General features: G+C 35.3%; 2 protein-coding genes across 2 annotated transcripts; one reads left to right on the top strand and one right to left on the bottom strand.

Annotated features, from left to right (window-relative positions):
- Positions 1-5261: 5261 nt before the first annotated feature.
- On the top strand, positions 5262-11075 carry ValRS (Valyl-tRNA synthetase). The gene is made up of 6 exons (XM_075308980.1): positions 5262-5628; positions 5948-6115; positions 7723-8777; positions 8840-9047; positions 9198-10227; positions 10287-11075. Exons 1-6 carry the CDS (start codon positions 5452-5454, stop codon positions 10787-10789), a joined length of 3141 nt encoding a protein of 1046 aa, XP_075165095.1. The 5' UTR covers positions 5262-5451; the 3' UTR covers positions 10790-11075.
- Positions 11076-14141: 3066 nt separating this feature from the next.
- Positions 14142-16237, bottom strand: Rep (Rab escort protein). Its single transcript, XM_075310413.1, has 3 exons — positions 16060-16237; positions 14827-15954; positions 14142-14761 (listed from the first exon to the last, which is right to left on the bottom strand). Exons 1-3 carry the CDS (start codon positions 16106-16108, stop codon positions 14313-14315), a joined length of 1626 nt encoding a protein of 541 aa, XP_075166528.1. The 5' UTR covers positions 16109-16237; the 3' UTR covers positions 14142-14312.
- Between the last annotated feature and the right edge of the window lie 849 nt (positions 16238-17086).

Raw genomic sequence — 17086 nt, 5'->3', positions numbered from 1 at the left:
CTTCGCGCCAATAGTTTTTGCAAAATCGCCTATCAGGCAGCGACCCGTTATAGCAGATATCAGGAGTGATATCTGACGTCTCGAGAACATTAGCATATCTAGTGTGCGGTTTAAGTTGAAATGGGGCCATATTTGCTTGGTGTCGTTACAACCCTTACAATTCTCCCATCGAACATTTGCCATCATAACAGCCTTCTCACGCAGCATGAGCTTGCAGGTAGCTAGGGGCATACCAACAAATTCTAGTTCCCCTGGAATATGTAAGGTAGTCCCTAGCCTTGCCAACTCATCCGCTTCGCAGTTCCCCGGTATGTTCCTATGGCCAGGCACCCATATTAGGTGAATATTGTACTGCTCAGCCATCTCATTGAGAGATTTGCGGCAGTCGATGGCCGTTTTCGAGTTGAGGAACACAGAGTCCAAGGATTTTATTGCAGGTTGACTGTCTGAGTATATATTAATGCCCACATTTTTTGGAACATTACTTCTCAGCCAATTCGCCACCTCTCTTATTGCTAATATTTCAGCCTGAAAAACACTACAGTGATTAGGTAATCTTTTCGCTATTCGAAGTTCCAGATCATTAGAATATACTCCGAACCCCACTTGTCCATCCAATTTGGAGCCATCAGTGTAGAAATCTATATATTCTTTATTCCCCGGGGTCTGTGTGCACCACGCCTCACTGTTGGGGATTAGAGTCTCAAACTTTTTGTCGAAAAGTGGACTCGCCAAAGTGTAATCCACTACGTTAGGCACATCTGGCATTGTTTTGAGGACAGAACTGTGACCGTAACCTTTTTCCGACCACAGCGATAGTTCGCGCAACCGCACAGCCGTTGTTGCAGCTGACTGTTTGGCCAAAATGTCTAAAGGCAATAGATGCAGCACGACATTAAGGGAATTTGTTCCTGTCTTGCTGAATGCGCCTGAAATACACAAACACGCCATACGCTGAACTTTATCTAAACAAGTCGGTTTCTGAAGTGCCGGCCACCAGACTACAACACCATATAGCATTATAGGTCTAACCACTGCCGTGTATAGCCAATGCACAATTTTTGGTTTCAGTCCCCACTTTTTTCCTATTGCCTTTTTGCACGAGTACAAAGCTACAGTTGCCTTTCTCGCCCTTTCTTCAATATTAAGCTTAAAGTTCAGCTTCCTGTCCAAAATAACGCCAAGGTATTTTGCACATTCACCAAAGGGAATTTCAATACCCCCTAAGGAAATAGGCCTAACCGTGGGAGTTTTGCGATCGTTGCAGTACATGACTAATTCTGTCTTTGCAGGATTTACCCCAAGACCATTGTCTTTCGCCCATTTCTCAGTCATCCGGAGGGCCCTCTGAATAATATCTCTGATTGTGGATGGGAATTTTCCCCTGACTGCCAGAGCCACATCATCTGCGTATGCCACCACTTTTATCCTTTCTTTTTCTAGAGTAACCAGAAGGCTATTTATAGCAACATTCCAAAGAAGAGGTGATAGGACTCCTCCTTGGGGAGTGCCTCTGTTCACATACCTTTGTATGTTTGCTTGTCCTAGTGTGGCTGAAATACGTCTCTTCATTAGCAGTTCGTCTAACAGCCTGAGTATACATGGATCAACATTCAGAGTTGTCAGTCCATTTAATATCGAGCTCGGATGGACATTATTGAACGCCCCTTCGATGTCTAGAAACGCCACGATTGTGTATTCTTTGACAGATAGTGAGCTTTCAATAAAGCTGACTAGTTCATGTAGTGCGGTCTCAGTAGACCTGCCCTTCGAGTATGCATGCTGTCGTTTCGAGAACAAACTTGAATCGATGCTAGTTCTAAGATAAATATCTATCATCCTCTCCAGAGTCTTAAGTAGGAATGAGGATAAGCTGATTGGTCGGAAATCCTTCGCCCTCGAGTGAGAGGCTTTTCCCGCTTTAGGTATGAAAACGACTTTTGTTTCCCTCCACTTTCCTGGGATATATGATAAGTTGATACATCCTTTATATATCACCGACAACCAGGGGATAATTTTGTCAGTTACAGCTTGTAACTCCGCCGGAGTAATTCCATCAGGTCCAGGGGATTTGAATGGTCCAAAGCTATTTAGCGCCCATCTTATTCTAGTTTCCGATACAATTTCCTCGACAGGAAACGACCGCTGAGCAACTGTGGCACCGCCAGTACATGGTTCAACCGTCTGATTTCCAGGAAAATGTGTGTCCAATAGTACCTCCAGCGTCTCCTTACTGGACGTTGTCCAATTGCCCTCCGATGTTTTAATGAAACCTGGAGCGGAGTTGGTGGATGCTAGAACCTTCCGTAGTCTGGAAGCCTCGGACGTATTCTCAATACTGCTGCAGTAAGCATTCCAAGAGTTATGCTGAGCCTTTCTCAGTTCTCGCTTGTATCCTCTCAGATTCTTCTTGTAAGCGTCCCAGTCCTCAGGGGCTCTGGTGGACTTTGCCTTGTTAAAGAGCTTCCTGCAGGATTTCCTCATATTACTTAATTCCGTAGACCACCATGGTGGTCGATGTTTCCCCCTTGGCTTTCCTCTAGGGCATGCAGCTTTCAGTGAGATGTTGAAGGCCTTAGTAATCCGCTCCACTGCGTGTTCGATATCTTGCACATTTCTCATATTTGTCTCTGTTATTTCCGGTATCATCATATTGAACGATTCCCTATACCTATTCCAGTCAGCTTTCCTAACATTTGGCGGAAATATGATCTTGGTGATATGAACATCAAATTTGAAACTGATGTAGCGATGATCTGAGAAGCTGTGTTCACTTAAAACCTGCCACTCAGATATCATTTCATTTAGTTCTTGCGAGGCCAAGGTGATGTCCAAAACCTCTTGCCTGTTTTTAGTGACAAAGGTTGGGACATCTCCCTTGTTGCAAACTACCAGATTAGTACGCAAAATAAACTCTATTAGCGACTCTCCCCTTGCATTAGTATCACTACTTCCCCATATACTATGATGTGCATTCGCATCGCATCCCATAATGAGTTTCGCCTTTGTTTTCAGTGACTCCTCCACTAAGGTCTTAACGGCATATGGAGGCATCTCCCTGTCATGTCCCATGTAGACCGAAGATACCCAATATTTGCATTTGGCTATTTCTAAACTTGCAACGACAGTGTCTGTATTGCACATTGAGGGAAGCAGAAACAAATTGAGCTCGTTTTTAGCAATTATACAGGCTCGATTTACATCATTACCAGTATACTGCAATAGTTTGAACCCCGGAGTACTTAATTCACATATTTTGTTTTTGTAAACATATGGTTCTTGAATAAGAACTATATCTATGTCCCCTTTCATCAGGAGAACTTTTAAGGCAGCACATGCAGCCTTACAATGATGAAGATTTATCTGGAGGATCCGTAGGACCATCGAGATTTTCAACAACCGTCACATCAGCCGCTTCGATCGAGTCATCAAGAATGTCCTCTTCAGAGATATCGGTGACTCTCGCAATAACCATAGGTTCGACTTTGGTGAGTTCTGAGGCAATAGAAGCCTCCTCACGCATACGGTATCTATCCATGTCTTCAACTTTGGTATCTCCCTCGACTTCGCAAGAGGATCCGCTTACTTCTGATTCAGACAGAGGCTTGTCCATTTCTGAATCCTTTAGCTGATCGTTTTTATACACCTTCATTTGGATATAATGAAAGCCATAACATACACGGCCCTGGGACTTTGCCAGATGTGGCAAAGACTGAGTGTTCAATATAAACACTGCATGCCGTCTTGGTCCATCCACTTCATCCAAACGGCCAACCTTCCAATCAGCTGTTGGAAGATCTGGATTGCATCGTTTCAGTCTATTTAAAATAGATTCAGGGTCAGAAGGGTTTGCAGGTATCCAGGCATGTGCTCTAGGTCTAGCCGGTATGTCTTTCTTCTCGACTAACTCTAGAGCAGCTCCTTCCCAAACTTCACCAATTAGTATCAGAGCAGCTTTAAAACATTCTATAGACCTCTGGTCCTCAAATGCGACTAGCTTAAATCGTCCTTGATACCAACCAGCCTCTTGGTGTCGAGGATCTGGGCCGGGAAACTTTTCCAGTACCTGTGAGTAGACGACAGATAGAGCATTCTCAATTTCCCCCCATTTTTGCTTTGGAACCATACCGTCCAATGCTCCTTTATTAATGATAGCCATCACAAGGCTATCTTTAGCAACTGAGGCAAACGATCTTTGATCCCTTTTGGAGGATGGCAGCTCATCCGGCGATCGTTCCCTTTTTCCAGTCTCAAGAATTCCTTGAGCCCATTTTAAGGAATCGCTTTGTTTAGCCGACAACGTGCTTGGGTCGACTGATCCTAACTTCTTTAGGATAAACAAAGCATTTCTGCGTTCCTTGAATCTCTTTCGTGAGGGATTACCTCCTTTTGATGTCGTTACCTTAGAAAAAGTTCGACTTGTCAGTGTGTCGCCACCTGTCGACCCGTCTACAGGTCGACTAATTGGGCCTAACTCTTGGTCATTGCCCAGATTTATAACTCCAGTCGATACCCGTCCACTGGGCCCTGAAGTTAGCAACCCAGTGGATGACTTGGAATTTCGCTGCATGGTGGCTTAATATCCCACCACACTTGAAATTCGTAGTAGGTACCTATTACTATGAGTTTATCCGCTATTGAAAAAACACGTCCGTTCCGTTCGACGGTTGAATAGGAACCTAACCTAACCTTCTTCCATTTCCTAAGAAAAATGTTTTTTTTTTCAAAAAAATCGCGCGATGTACTATTTTTATTTAAAAACGCAATTATTTCGAAAATTTTCTGAAAATTTAAATAAAAATTTTCAAGGGTCGATATCTCGAAAGCTAGGCTACTTTTTTACTTGATATTTTCTCTTTAAAATATATTATTTTTACTAAAAACGCAATTATTTCGGAAATTTTCTGAAAATTTTCGGTCAAAATTAAAAAAAATATATAGAAAAACACTGATTTTAAGATGTCGATATCTCGAAAACTAGGCCTTGTCGCAAAATTTTTTACTTAACATTTTCTCTTTAAAATAAACTTTCCTACCACCAAAAAAAAACTTTTTTAAGCACTTGTACTAAAGTAGATTTGTTCCCAAAAGAGGTTGGAGGGAAAAAACGTTCTGTTTGTAGAAATGACTTTACCCATTCTATATACAAGGTGTGTCATATTAATTTTATCTCAATTTTTATCGTGTCTTCCTGGCTTAAGAATCACGAATACCAATTATTTACATACTCGTAAATTTGCTAACACTAAAGTGAAGTTGACAAGTGATTTTCACAACAAAACCAATATCGTGGCAATTGGCTGCATACACGTTTTCCGAAAGTTTCATCAGCTAGAGATAAAATAAAAAATTATCAATAAAAATCTGGACAAAGGTCTATAAAAAAGGAAAACAAAACAAACGCAATTTAAACCCTTATTGGATTTTGGAGAGTGTCATCTAAAATCGAAAATGCCGGAAGAACCACAACCCCCAGCAGCTGTAGGTGCCGATGGCGAACCTCCAAAAACTGCTAAACAATTAGAAAAAGAAGCGAAAAAGGCCGAAAAACTAGCAAAGCTACAAGCTAAATTAGATAAAAAGGCTGCAACGGCTCCAGCTGCTGCCGAAAAGAAAGAAAAACCAGAGGTAAAAATTCATATGCAATTGCAAAAAAAAAAACACTTGAGTTGTGTGATGATGATGAATAAAAATGGGTTATCGTCATGTTGCGGTAGGGTAGAGGGGCCATATGAAAAAGTAAGAGGGTCTTACCTTGCAACAAAGCCAGCAGTGTTTGTGTTATTTTATAAAAAAAATGTGTAGTAATTGTAACAATAGCTAAGACTTTGCTATGATGGAATCGAAATTGTGAAAGTTTTTGGGGCCAAGTAATGATGTTAATTGACGTTATATCTTTTTTCAATTGTTTTCTTGAATTTTTTTATAATGATGTTTCTTCTTGTAGAAAAAGGCCAAGGAGGCAAAAGAGGCCGCCGTATATACTGCCAATACAGCCCCAGGAGAAATGAAAGATATCACTGGACCACTGCCTGATGCTTACAGTCCCGGTTATGTCGAAGCCCAATGGTACAGTTGGTGGGAAAAGCAAGGCTTTTTCAAACCGGAATATGGAGTAAGTATTGTACATAAACATCTTGAATTGTCGCATTTTAAATTCGTTACTTTACATAAATGGTCACTGTACATTAATGTTGACTTGTAGGCAAGATGAATTAGAGAGGTAGAATGTAGAATTAATTTGCAATAGTTCTACGACTAAATTTGTAATTGCAAATATCGTCGAGACATTTTGAATAGACAAGAAGGCCGGTATTTAGTTCGCATTATCGCGCTAAACTAGCAATTTTTTCACGGTTACTTTTCTTAAATAATCCATTGTAAAGGAAATAAACTCTTACAATATTGACTTGGATTATTCCCCATCACATTTAGTTCGCATTGTCGAGCTAAAATAGCCACTTTTAAGGTTACTTTTTTCAATAATTCATTTTAAAAGAAATAAGCTTTTTCAGTTGTTACTTGAGACCATTCCCTATATAGTTATATTAAATTTTTCTAAAAAAATATAATTTTATTCTGCTGTTGCAGAGCCATTTTCGATTTTAGCGGCTAAACTCGAACCTTATACCCACCTTAAGAGAAACAATATTTTAAGTGTACTACTGCGAACGGAATATAAAATCTTTATTTATTCTCCTAAATTTGTCCAAAACCGTCATCGGTTAATCGGTTTACAGGAAGCCGTTACAAACACCGAACCCGGATAGTGGGGAAATTGGGAATTCTAGTTAATCGTAAAACCTGATCTTTGAATATTTATGCAATTTCGCAAAAGTGAATTTATGATTTGTCGGCCGATAGTTATTTTAGAGGTATAGGAAAATTTGGATTGTACTCCTTATGCAAAATTTAAATCATATCTAGGTAAAACTCTGGCTTCTGGGGCCATATAAGTCCATATCGAGTGAATGATTTTTATGGAGGTATATATAAATCTGAACCGAATTTTTCCAAAATCAATAGGGTTCTATTTTGACCCAAAACACATAGTTGTGCCAAATTTGAAGTTGATTGGACGAAAACTGCGACCTGAACTTTGGTCATAAAATCGACTCATGGGCCGCCCTGATCATTATTGCCAAAGAGTCCATATGTCTATCCCGTCTCCTTCGAGGTGTTGGTAGCATTTGTACTAATAAATCCGAGTTTCACAGTATATTTTTTTATTTCTTCGATTTTAACCGGTTAACCGAATTTGGTCAAAATAAAAACCGAAAAAGGGTTATTGCAAAAATTTTAATTTTCGTATAAACCTAAACCCGGCTTTGCACATGCTATCTAAAATCCTCGATTTTTTTCCGGAATAGCCATAAGCATCTTCTTCGGAGTGGTCTCTTTAGTTTTGGGAATACCCAGAAGTCGCACGGAGTCAATCAAGCGAATATGATGGTTGCAAAACGATGTAGGTTGAATTTCTTGCGATGTGTTCGCTAAGAACGAGTGTTATGTGAGAAGGTGCATTTTCGTAATGCAAAAACCATGTCCCATAATTCTTGTCTTCTTAGACGAATTGGTTGGCCAGAAGGACTTCATAGTTCATTAATACCACGAAAAGTTTTATTTGACTTTACCTTTAGACCACATTTGTAGATTTTGGTTAAATTGAAGATATTCCATCTTTTGTGAAACATATTATTGATGAACTTACTTTATTTTCAGCGTTCCAGTATTTCAGAGGAGAATCCTAAAGGAAAATTTATTATGGTCATTCCACCACCCAATGTTACCGGTTCTCTTCATCTCGGTCATGCACTTACAAATGCAATTGAAGATGCAATCACCCGTTACCATCGTATGAAGGGTAAAACTACATTGTGGGTTCCTGGTTGTGATCATGCCGGTATTGCCACACAAGTAGTGGTGGAAAAACTTTTATGGCGCGATCAAAAATTAACACGCCACGATTTGGGTCGTGAAAAGTTTATAGAGAAAATTTGGGATTGGAGAAACGAAAAGGGTGGCCGTATCTATGATCAATTGAAATGTTTGGGCTCCTCTTACGATTGGAGTCGGGTGGCTTTTACCATGGACCCTAAACTCTGCAAAGCTGTGACTGAAGCATTTGTTCGTTTACATGAAGATGGCAGCATTTATCGTAGTTCCCGTTTGGTCAATTGGTCATGTGCCTTACGTTCAGCCATTTCAGACATTGAGGTGGATAAAATCGATATTCCCGGACGTACTTTCTTTGCCATACCTGGCTACGAGGAGAAGGTTGAATTTGGTGTTCTTGTGAAATTCGCCTACAAGGTTGAAGATAGCGATGAAGAAATTATTGTGGCCACAACACGTATTGAGACAATGCTTGGCGACACAGCTGTGGCTGTACATCCCAACGATGAACGCTATAAACATTTACATGGCAAATTTGTTAAACATCCCTTCTGCTCACGTCGTCTACCGATAGTTTGCGATGAATTTGTGGATATGAACTTTGGTACGGGTGCTGTGAAAATTACACCAGCCCATGATCCTAACGATTATGAAGTGGGAAAACGTTGTAATTTGCCTTTCATTACGATCTTCAATGACGATGGATTTATTATTGGCGATTATGGAGAGTTCACTGGTATGAAACGATTTGTGTGCCGCAAGGAAATTTTGGTTAAACTCAAGGAATTGGGTCTATATCGTGAAACTGTCAATAATCCTATGGTTGTACCATTCTGTAGTAGATCCAAGGATGTGGTGGAACCAATGATAAAGCCTCAATGGTAAGTCTACAGATATATGATCATGATGAAATAGTCTCTTCATTTTATTCCTTTTCTCCCAGGTATGTTAAATGCTCGGAAATGGCTGAAAAGGCCACAGAGGCTGTACGTTCGGGAGAGCTCAAGATTATACCAGAACATCACACAAAGATTTGGTATCATTGGATGGATGGCATTCGTGATTGGTGTGTGTCACGTCAATTATGGTGGGGTCATCGTATTCCAGCCTATTTTGTATCATTTAATGATCCTGCCATACAATCTGGTTCGGTAAGTTATGCAAATAAAGATGATAAACGAGAGGAATTCGTTAACATTTCAATTTTTCATGCCCTACTCTAAAAAAGGATGGTGGGGTAATTCGAAATTTTGAAAAACAAATTAGTGAAGAGAAAATTAATTGGGTTTTATTTATTTTAGTCGGATGATGAAGCCTATTGGGTTGTTGGCCGTTCTCAAGAAGAAGCTTTGGCTAAAGCCGCCGAAAGATTTAAGGTTGATCCTAGCAAGATTGTTCTGAAACAAGACGAAGATGTTTTAGATACATGGTTCAGTTCTGGCCTATTCCCCTTCTCCGTGTTTGGCTGGCCCGACAACACTGCTGATATGGAAGCATTCTATCCCACTTCATTGCTGGAAACTGGTCATGATATTCTCTTCTTCTGGGTGGCCCGCATGGTATTCTTTGGACAAAAACTTTTGGGAAAATTGCCATTTAAAGAAGTCTATCTCCATCCCATGGTTCGTGATGCTCATGGTCGTAAAATGTCCAAATCCTTGGGAAATGTTATCGATCCCATGGATGTCATTAAGGGCATTAGCCTAGAGGGTCTACATGCCCAACTGGTGAATTCCAATTTGGATCCTAGGGAAATTGAAAAAGCCAAGGCTGGACAAAAGCAAGATTATCCCAATGGCATACCTGAGTGTGGCTCCGATGCCTTGCGTTTTGCCCTTTGTGCCTACATCACACAAGCCCGCGATATTAATTTGGATATTAATCGTGTCCAAGGTTATCGTTTCTTCTGCAATAAACTGTGGAATGCCACCAAGTTTGCCCTCATGTACTTTGCTGGCAATGAAAAGTTTTCTTCCAACCTACAATTGGATGGTAGTGAAAACAATATGGACGCCTGGATTCTATCTCGGCTTGCAGCTACCATTGAAGCCTGCAATAATGGTTTTGAGCAATACGATTTTGCAGCAGCCACCAGCGCTTGTTATAGTTTTTGGCTCTACGATTTGTGTGATGTGTATTTGGAATGTTTGAAGCCCATTTTCCAAACTGGTACCGATGATCAGAAATCTGCTGCCCGCAAAGCTTTATTTGCTTGTCTAGATTTGGGTCTTAAATTGCTATCACCATTTATGCCTTTCATTACGGAAGAATTATATCAGAGACTGCCTCGGGCTGATAACACTCCCAGTATATGTGTGACTTCATATCCAGGTAAGCATGAGTGAAAACTCACATGAAATAATGACGATAGTAAAATGTTTCCATTACAGACAATACCTCATGGCGCAATGAGCAAGTGGAAAAAGATGTGGAATTCATGCAAAAGGCTGCCCGTATTATACGTTCTGCTCGTTCCGATTACAATTTGCCCAATAAAACCAAAACCGAGGCGTACATTGTTTGCACGGATTCACAGCCCAATGATATCCTAAAGAAATATGCCAGTGATTTGGCGACAGTGTCTTATTGCTCGAAGATTGAATTCGATACCACGCCACCAGCTGGATGCGCTATTCTCACTGTTTCCGGTCAATGTGAAGTTCATTTGCTTCTCAAAGGTCTAATTGAGGCTGATAAAGAAATTGCCAAACTTCAAAAGAAACAAGCACAATTGGAACAAACTGTAACGAAATTAAAGCAAGCTATGGCAGCGAGTGATTATGCCACCAAGGTTCCAGCAGATGTACAAACTGCAAATACCGAAAAGCTAGAACAATCTGAGAGTGAAATTGTTCGTATATCTCAAGCAATGGAAACTTTGAAATTGATGTAAATGGAATGTTGGAAAATCAGCTTACGGGAAGCCTTACTGTTGTAGTCTCATTAAAAGTTTAGACCATTCTAAATGCATTTGCGTTCGATCTTTTTGTATTTTAACCGTATTTGATCATAATTTCAATGGAGAATTTAAATTATTAATTATCATTTTGTATTTATATTAGAAGAAAAGATGTATGTGCGCTTGAAAAAGTTTAACTTTATTTGGTTCATTATTAAATAAAGCTGTAGCTTTGGAAACATGATAAGCTATAAAGATATATTAGGTACACAATACTAAATGGTACTGTTTATTGGGGAAGGTACACGATAGGAGGTATAGGCAATTACCGATAAGTTAGAGGTGAAAAGAGTTCACTGCAGCTTCTTTTGTAGTTTTTATAGCTGTTCAAGAGCGATTGTCGCTATGGCCACTAACTAGCATCCAAGGACAAATTCCTATATAAAATTTGGGATATCATACGTGCAGCCACTTGTGGAAGCTACTAATTTTCTCTGGAACTATGATTCATCTGCCAATTAAAACTTCAACTTTCGGAGGACAATACTTGACAGATCAAGGAAAGGGTAAACAATTTTGACAAAATTTTCTATAGGAAGTAAATTTTGATGAAAACATTTTTTTTTCTAAATAAATGACATTTTTACAAATTTTTCTATAACAATAAAATCTGGACTATATTTTCTGTAAAGATATTTCATAATTTTTTTTTGAAAGTTTTATTTCTTTTGTCAAAATTTTATTTCTATAGAAAATTTTGTTAAAATTTTTTTTCTATAAAAAATATTGTCAAAATTTTATTTCTGTAGAAAATGTCAAAAATTTATTTCTATAGAAAATTTTGTCAAAATTATATTTCTATAGAAAATTACGTCAAAATTTTATTTCTATAGAAAATTCTGTAAAAAATTTATTTCTATAGAAAATTATGTCAAAATTTGCTTTTTTATTTCATTAAAAAATTTGTCAAAATTTTATTTCAATAAAAAATTTTGTCAACATTTTATTTCAATAAAAAATTTTGTCAAAATTTTATTTCTATAGAAAATATTGTCAAAATTTTATTTCTGTTGAAAATGTAAAAATTTTATTTCTATAGAAAATTTTGTCAAAATTATATTTCTTTAGAAAATTACGTCAAAATTGTATTTCTATACAAAATTTTGTAAAAATATTATTTCTATAGAAAATTATGTCAAAATTTTCTTTTTTATTTCATTAAAAAATTTGTCAAAATTTTATTTCATTAAAAAATTTTGTCAAAATTTTATTTCAATAAAAAATTTTATTTCAATAAAACATTTTGTCCAACTTTTATTTCTGTAGAAAATTTTATTTCTATAGAAAATTTTGTCAAAATTTACTTCTATAGAAAATTTTGTCAATATTTTATTTCTATAAAAAATTTTGTCAAAATTTTATTTCTATAGAAAATGTCAAAATTTTATTTCTATAGAAAATTTTGTCAAAATTTTATTTCTATAGAAAACTTTGCCAAAATTTTATTTTTATAGAAAATTTTGTCAAAATTTTATTTATATAGAAAATTTTGTCAAAATTTTATTTCTATAGAACATTTTGTCAAAATTTTATTTCAATAGAACATTTTGTCAAAATTTTATTTCTATTCAAAATTTTATTTCTATAGATAATTTTGTCAAAATTTTATTTCTATAGAAAATTATGTCAAAATTTTCTTTTTTATTTCATTAAAAAATTTGTCAAAATTTTATTTCATTAAAAAATTTTGTCAAAATTTTATTTCAATAAAAAATTTTGTCAAAATTTTATTTCAATAAAACATTTTGTCCAACTTTTATTTCTGTAGAAAATTTTATTTCTATAGAAAATTTTGTCAAAATTTTATTTCTAAAAAAATGTCAAAATTTTATTTCTATAGAAAATGTTGTCAAAATTTTATTTCTATAGAAAATTTTGTCAAAATTTTATTTCTATAGAAAATTTTGTCAAAATTTTATTTCTATAGAAAATTTTTTTAAAATTTTATTTTTATAGAAAATTTTGTCAAAATTTTATTTCTATAGAAAATTTTGTCAAAATTTTATTTCTATAGAAAATTTTGTCAAAATTTTATTTCTATAGAAAATTTTGTCAAAATTTTATATCTATAGAAAATTTTGTCAAAATTTTATTTCTACAGAACATTTTGTCAAAATTTTATTTCTATTCAAAATTTTATTTCTATAGAAAATTATGTCAAAATTTTCTTTTTTATTTCATTAAAAAATTTGTCAAAATTTTATTTCATTAAAAAATTTTGTCAAAATTTTATTTCAATAAAAAATTTTGTCAAAATTTTATTTCAATAAAACATTTTGTCCAACTTTTATTTCTGTAGAAAATTTTATTTCTATAGAAAATTTTGTCAAAATTTTATTTCTATAGAAAATTTTGTCAAAATTTTATTTCTATAGAAAATTTTGTCAAAATTTTATTTCTATAGAAAATGTCACAATTTTATTTCTATAGAAAAATTTGTCAAAATTTTATTTCTATAGAAAATTTTGTCAAAATTTTATTTCTATAGAAAATGTTGTCAAAATTTTATTTCTATAGAAAATTTTGTAAAAATTGTATTTCTATAGATAATTTTGTCAAAATTTTATTTCTATAGAAAATTTTGTCAAAATTTTATTTCTGTAGAAAATTGTGTCAAAATTTTATTTCTTTAGAAAATTTTGTCAAAATTTTATTTCTATAGAAAATTTTGTCAAAATTTTATTTCTATGGAAAATTTTGTTAAAATTTTATTTCTATAGAACATTTTGTCAAAATTTTATTTTTATAGAAAATTTTGTCAAAATTTTATTTCTATAGAAGATTTTGTAAAAATTTTATATCTATAGACAATTTTGTCATCATTTTATTTTTATAGAAAAATTTGTTAAAATTTTATTTCTATAGAAAAATTTGTCAAAATTTTATTTCTATAAAATATTTATGAAATACTTCTCAGGGGGGAGAGAAATATTTTGCAAAATTTACCAAAACATCAAGAATTCTACCAATCTACCAAACAGTAAAAAATCTACAACTGTGGCAACAGTGTTACTGCGATAACAATGCAGGAAATCAAATAGCTTTGACATGCTATAAATGGCGACTATTCTCTATCGATGAGATCGAATGTTGGTCATATACGAACCATGCCCAGGTGCCCTGGAAGGGTACGGATAAGAAAGTAATAATATATCAATTCAATTTCTAACCAAGAAGAATTAAGAAGTTGTTTGATACTAATTTTTTACCCACATCTCAAAAAATCCCCTTTCCAGTGATTTCATTTCAGCTCTATACAACATTGTAGAGTAACAATTTGATAGAATTTTGCGTTGTAAGTGAATGGTAGCTCAGTTTATTATAAATATATATATATAGAAAGATCATAAAAATATGCTGTGCTTATAATATTTTTTTTTAAGCGCTAAGAAATATAAATAATCTAATGGATAATATTTTTAATATCGTTAAATTGTTGCCGAAGATGTCGTCTCGTTTAAGATTCCATTGCTTCATCGGGATTATCGCCAACTTCCTGTTTCTCTAGAATATCCATTTGTTCAGCAAATTTTTCAATTTCACGTAATTGCGCCTTTAAATCATCTGGTAGTTGTTGTTCACTCAATGCTTTGGGATCTTCACCTTCAACAACAATTTCCTCTGGATCGGGAGCACGGGGTAGGAATTCCTGATCAGCGTATAATTTAGAGAAAATGCTACGTGCATTTTCTATGGATTTATCATAGTCCAATTCATAGAATGGAGCAGCTGTTGTATAAATTAATGGTGATGTATTTGATGGAATGTCATAGCCACTAATGGTGAAGTATGATGAGTATAAGAGATTAGGCGATTCGGGTTTATCATTAAAGATTTGCTGGGTAAATACTTCGAGATCGGATTGGGGATTATCACTAAGGGCAGCAGTTGTTAAATGGATTACGCCTATAGAATTACAGGAATTAGGTAATTTCTATGCTAATAATGAACTACATTAATGGGATACTTACATAATTCCTTGGCTGTAGTTCCCGAATAGTGGCTCAATTGAATTAGAATAGCTTCGCGTTTAGCATCAGGACTAAGAAGTCTTAATAGGTTAACACCACCACCCCCAGTATTCAGTTCATTATTGCCCAATGGAGTAGATGCTATAAATATGCCCCTCGATAAATAATTCTTGGGGCTTTCACTTCTCAAATGTTCGGGCAAATTACTGCTAGAACAAACTATGTGCTTAGCTTGAACCTGATGTTGTCCATCCACTTCAATGCTAACGGTTTGTGCGCCCGAATCCATATTAATCGCTGTTATTTGGCGTTTCAAACAATAAATTCCACCAAAAACGGCACATAGACGACAAAAGCATTGTGGTATCTCACCACACCCATACATGGGAAATATGAAAGGCGTATTTCCATAACGTCCCAAACTCTGTAAGAATTTCTTTGTGCGTTCCATGCCCTCCTCGAAGGGTGTATCCTCATTGGTCATGGCAATAGCTTGCATAACACATCTATTGATTTTTTCGGTGACTTTTTGTTGGCGCAAGTACTCAATGAAAGTTTTGCCACGAAACTCTTCCATATCTTCCTCGCATTTATTTTCGCCATATGTTAGACATATAGTAAGAAATTTCATAAGCAGTCTTTTTTCAACTATACTCAAATCTTTGGTATTGAAAACATCACTCCGGGAACAAGGAACACTAAGCAATTTTCCTTCGAATTGGGTGAATATACGATCAACCGCCCGGAATTCAGCATAACGACAAATATTGGATGAGATAAGCAATTGAACTAGTGAACCAGATGAATACAGAATTTTTGGACATAAATCCAAATTGAATTTACGAGAAAGTTTCAAAAGACTTTCAGCAGTCCAATTCATTTTCTTCGGCTCACTCTCCTCGTCATCTGCTATTGTTTCTTCTTTTGGTTTATCTTCAAGTGGTACATGCCACTCATATTTTCCATTTCTTATATCTTGGCATGTCTGACTGCCATCACTTAGCAGTGCATTAAATGCATCAAGATTGAAGGAAGCCCACGATCCACCATAGTACTCATTTGGATCAATATGTAGTACAGTTTTACCTATACGACTTGCTGCTGCAGCCACACAAGACTCTGGAAAACCTAATAGGCGAAAAAAGAAATACACACAATATTGGTGAAAGGCAAAAGGATGATTCATGCTTAATTTATGGTGGTTGAATCGTGGCTCTAGGGACTGATATTTACCTGTACCAATAACAATTAAATCGAACTCTTTGGGCAAATCATCGTCCATGATTATACTTCGTAATATATAGCAAGAATTAAAATAACAACTTTAATATGTTTGAATTAATTGATATATCATAGATGATATCCCGACAAAGAATTATTTGACCAGGCCTTGCAAAATGTATAAGAAACAGCTGTTTGATATCGATACTGGGTGTTTCAAAGATTTTCTTCATATTCCGCTACAAGGTGGCCCATAAACTCCAAAAAGCTTTGTGTTGCCAAATCGAAAATTATTCAATAAAGTTCGGTGTACACTCTGTGGCAAATTTTATTATAACCTGATGGGGAAGGATGCAATGCAACAAATGCACATGTTTTTATTCTGAAAAGTGAATTATTGAAGAAACGTATCCTTGAAAAATGGCTATTTTTGCGCGATAATGCTAATGCTAATCCAGTGCTAAAAGAAAACAGCCCTAATGAATATTTATAACCAGTACGAAATTATACATATATGGTACAAATGTTATCATTTGTTGAATAGGCATAATCCAAAGTAACAATTTAAAAAGTTTATATTGTTTAATTTGAATTGCAAGAGAAAATTTACCGTGAACGAATGATTATTTTAGCACGAAATTGTGTGACTTAATACCGGCGTTTATTGGACAAAAATTAAACTGAAACAGTCGTGGGAAAATTTAGGTTATGCTTACCCAGCAAAAAATTTGGTTGTTGTTCTAAAGGCACAACTTTAAAATCACTTCTAAAAATGTCCTCCCAATGATGTTTTTATTTTAACTACACAGGAAGTTCTTTTAATTCGATATTTTAAAACTCGCTTTTATATTTTTTGTTTCAAATAGATTAAAAACAAAGTAAGAATAATAAAATGCTACAAATTATTAAAATTTTGTAAAAAAAATGCTAAATCCTTTCTAGAAGAATTGCGAATTTATGAAAATATTTGGGGTCATTACTTTAGACAAGCATTAGAATGCATTAAAAACCATAAAAAATTATATAAATTATTTATTTA

This window comes from Haematobia irritans, chromosome 5, assembly GCF_050003625.1.
Source record: "Haematobia irritans isolate KBUSLIRL chromosome 5, ASM5000362v1, whole genome shotgun sequence".
Classification (NCBI taxonomy): domain Eukaryota; kingdom Metazoa; phylum Arthropoda; class Insecta; order Diptera; family Muscidae; genus Haematobia; species Haematobia irritans.
The sequence above is the reverse complement of the archived record's forward strand: the minus strand, read 5'-3'. Positions and strand labels throughout refer to the sequence as shown.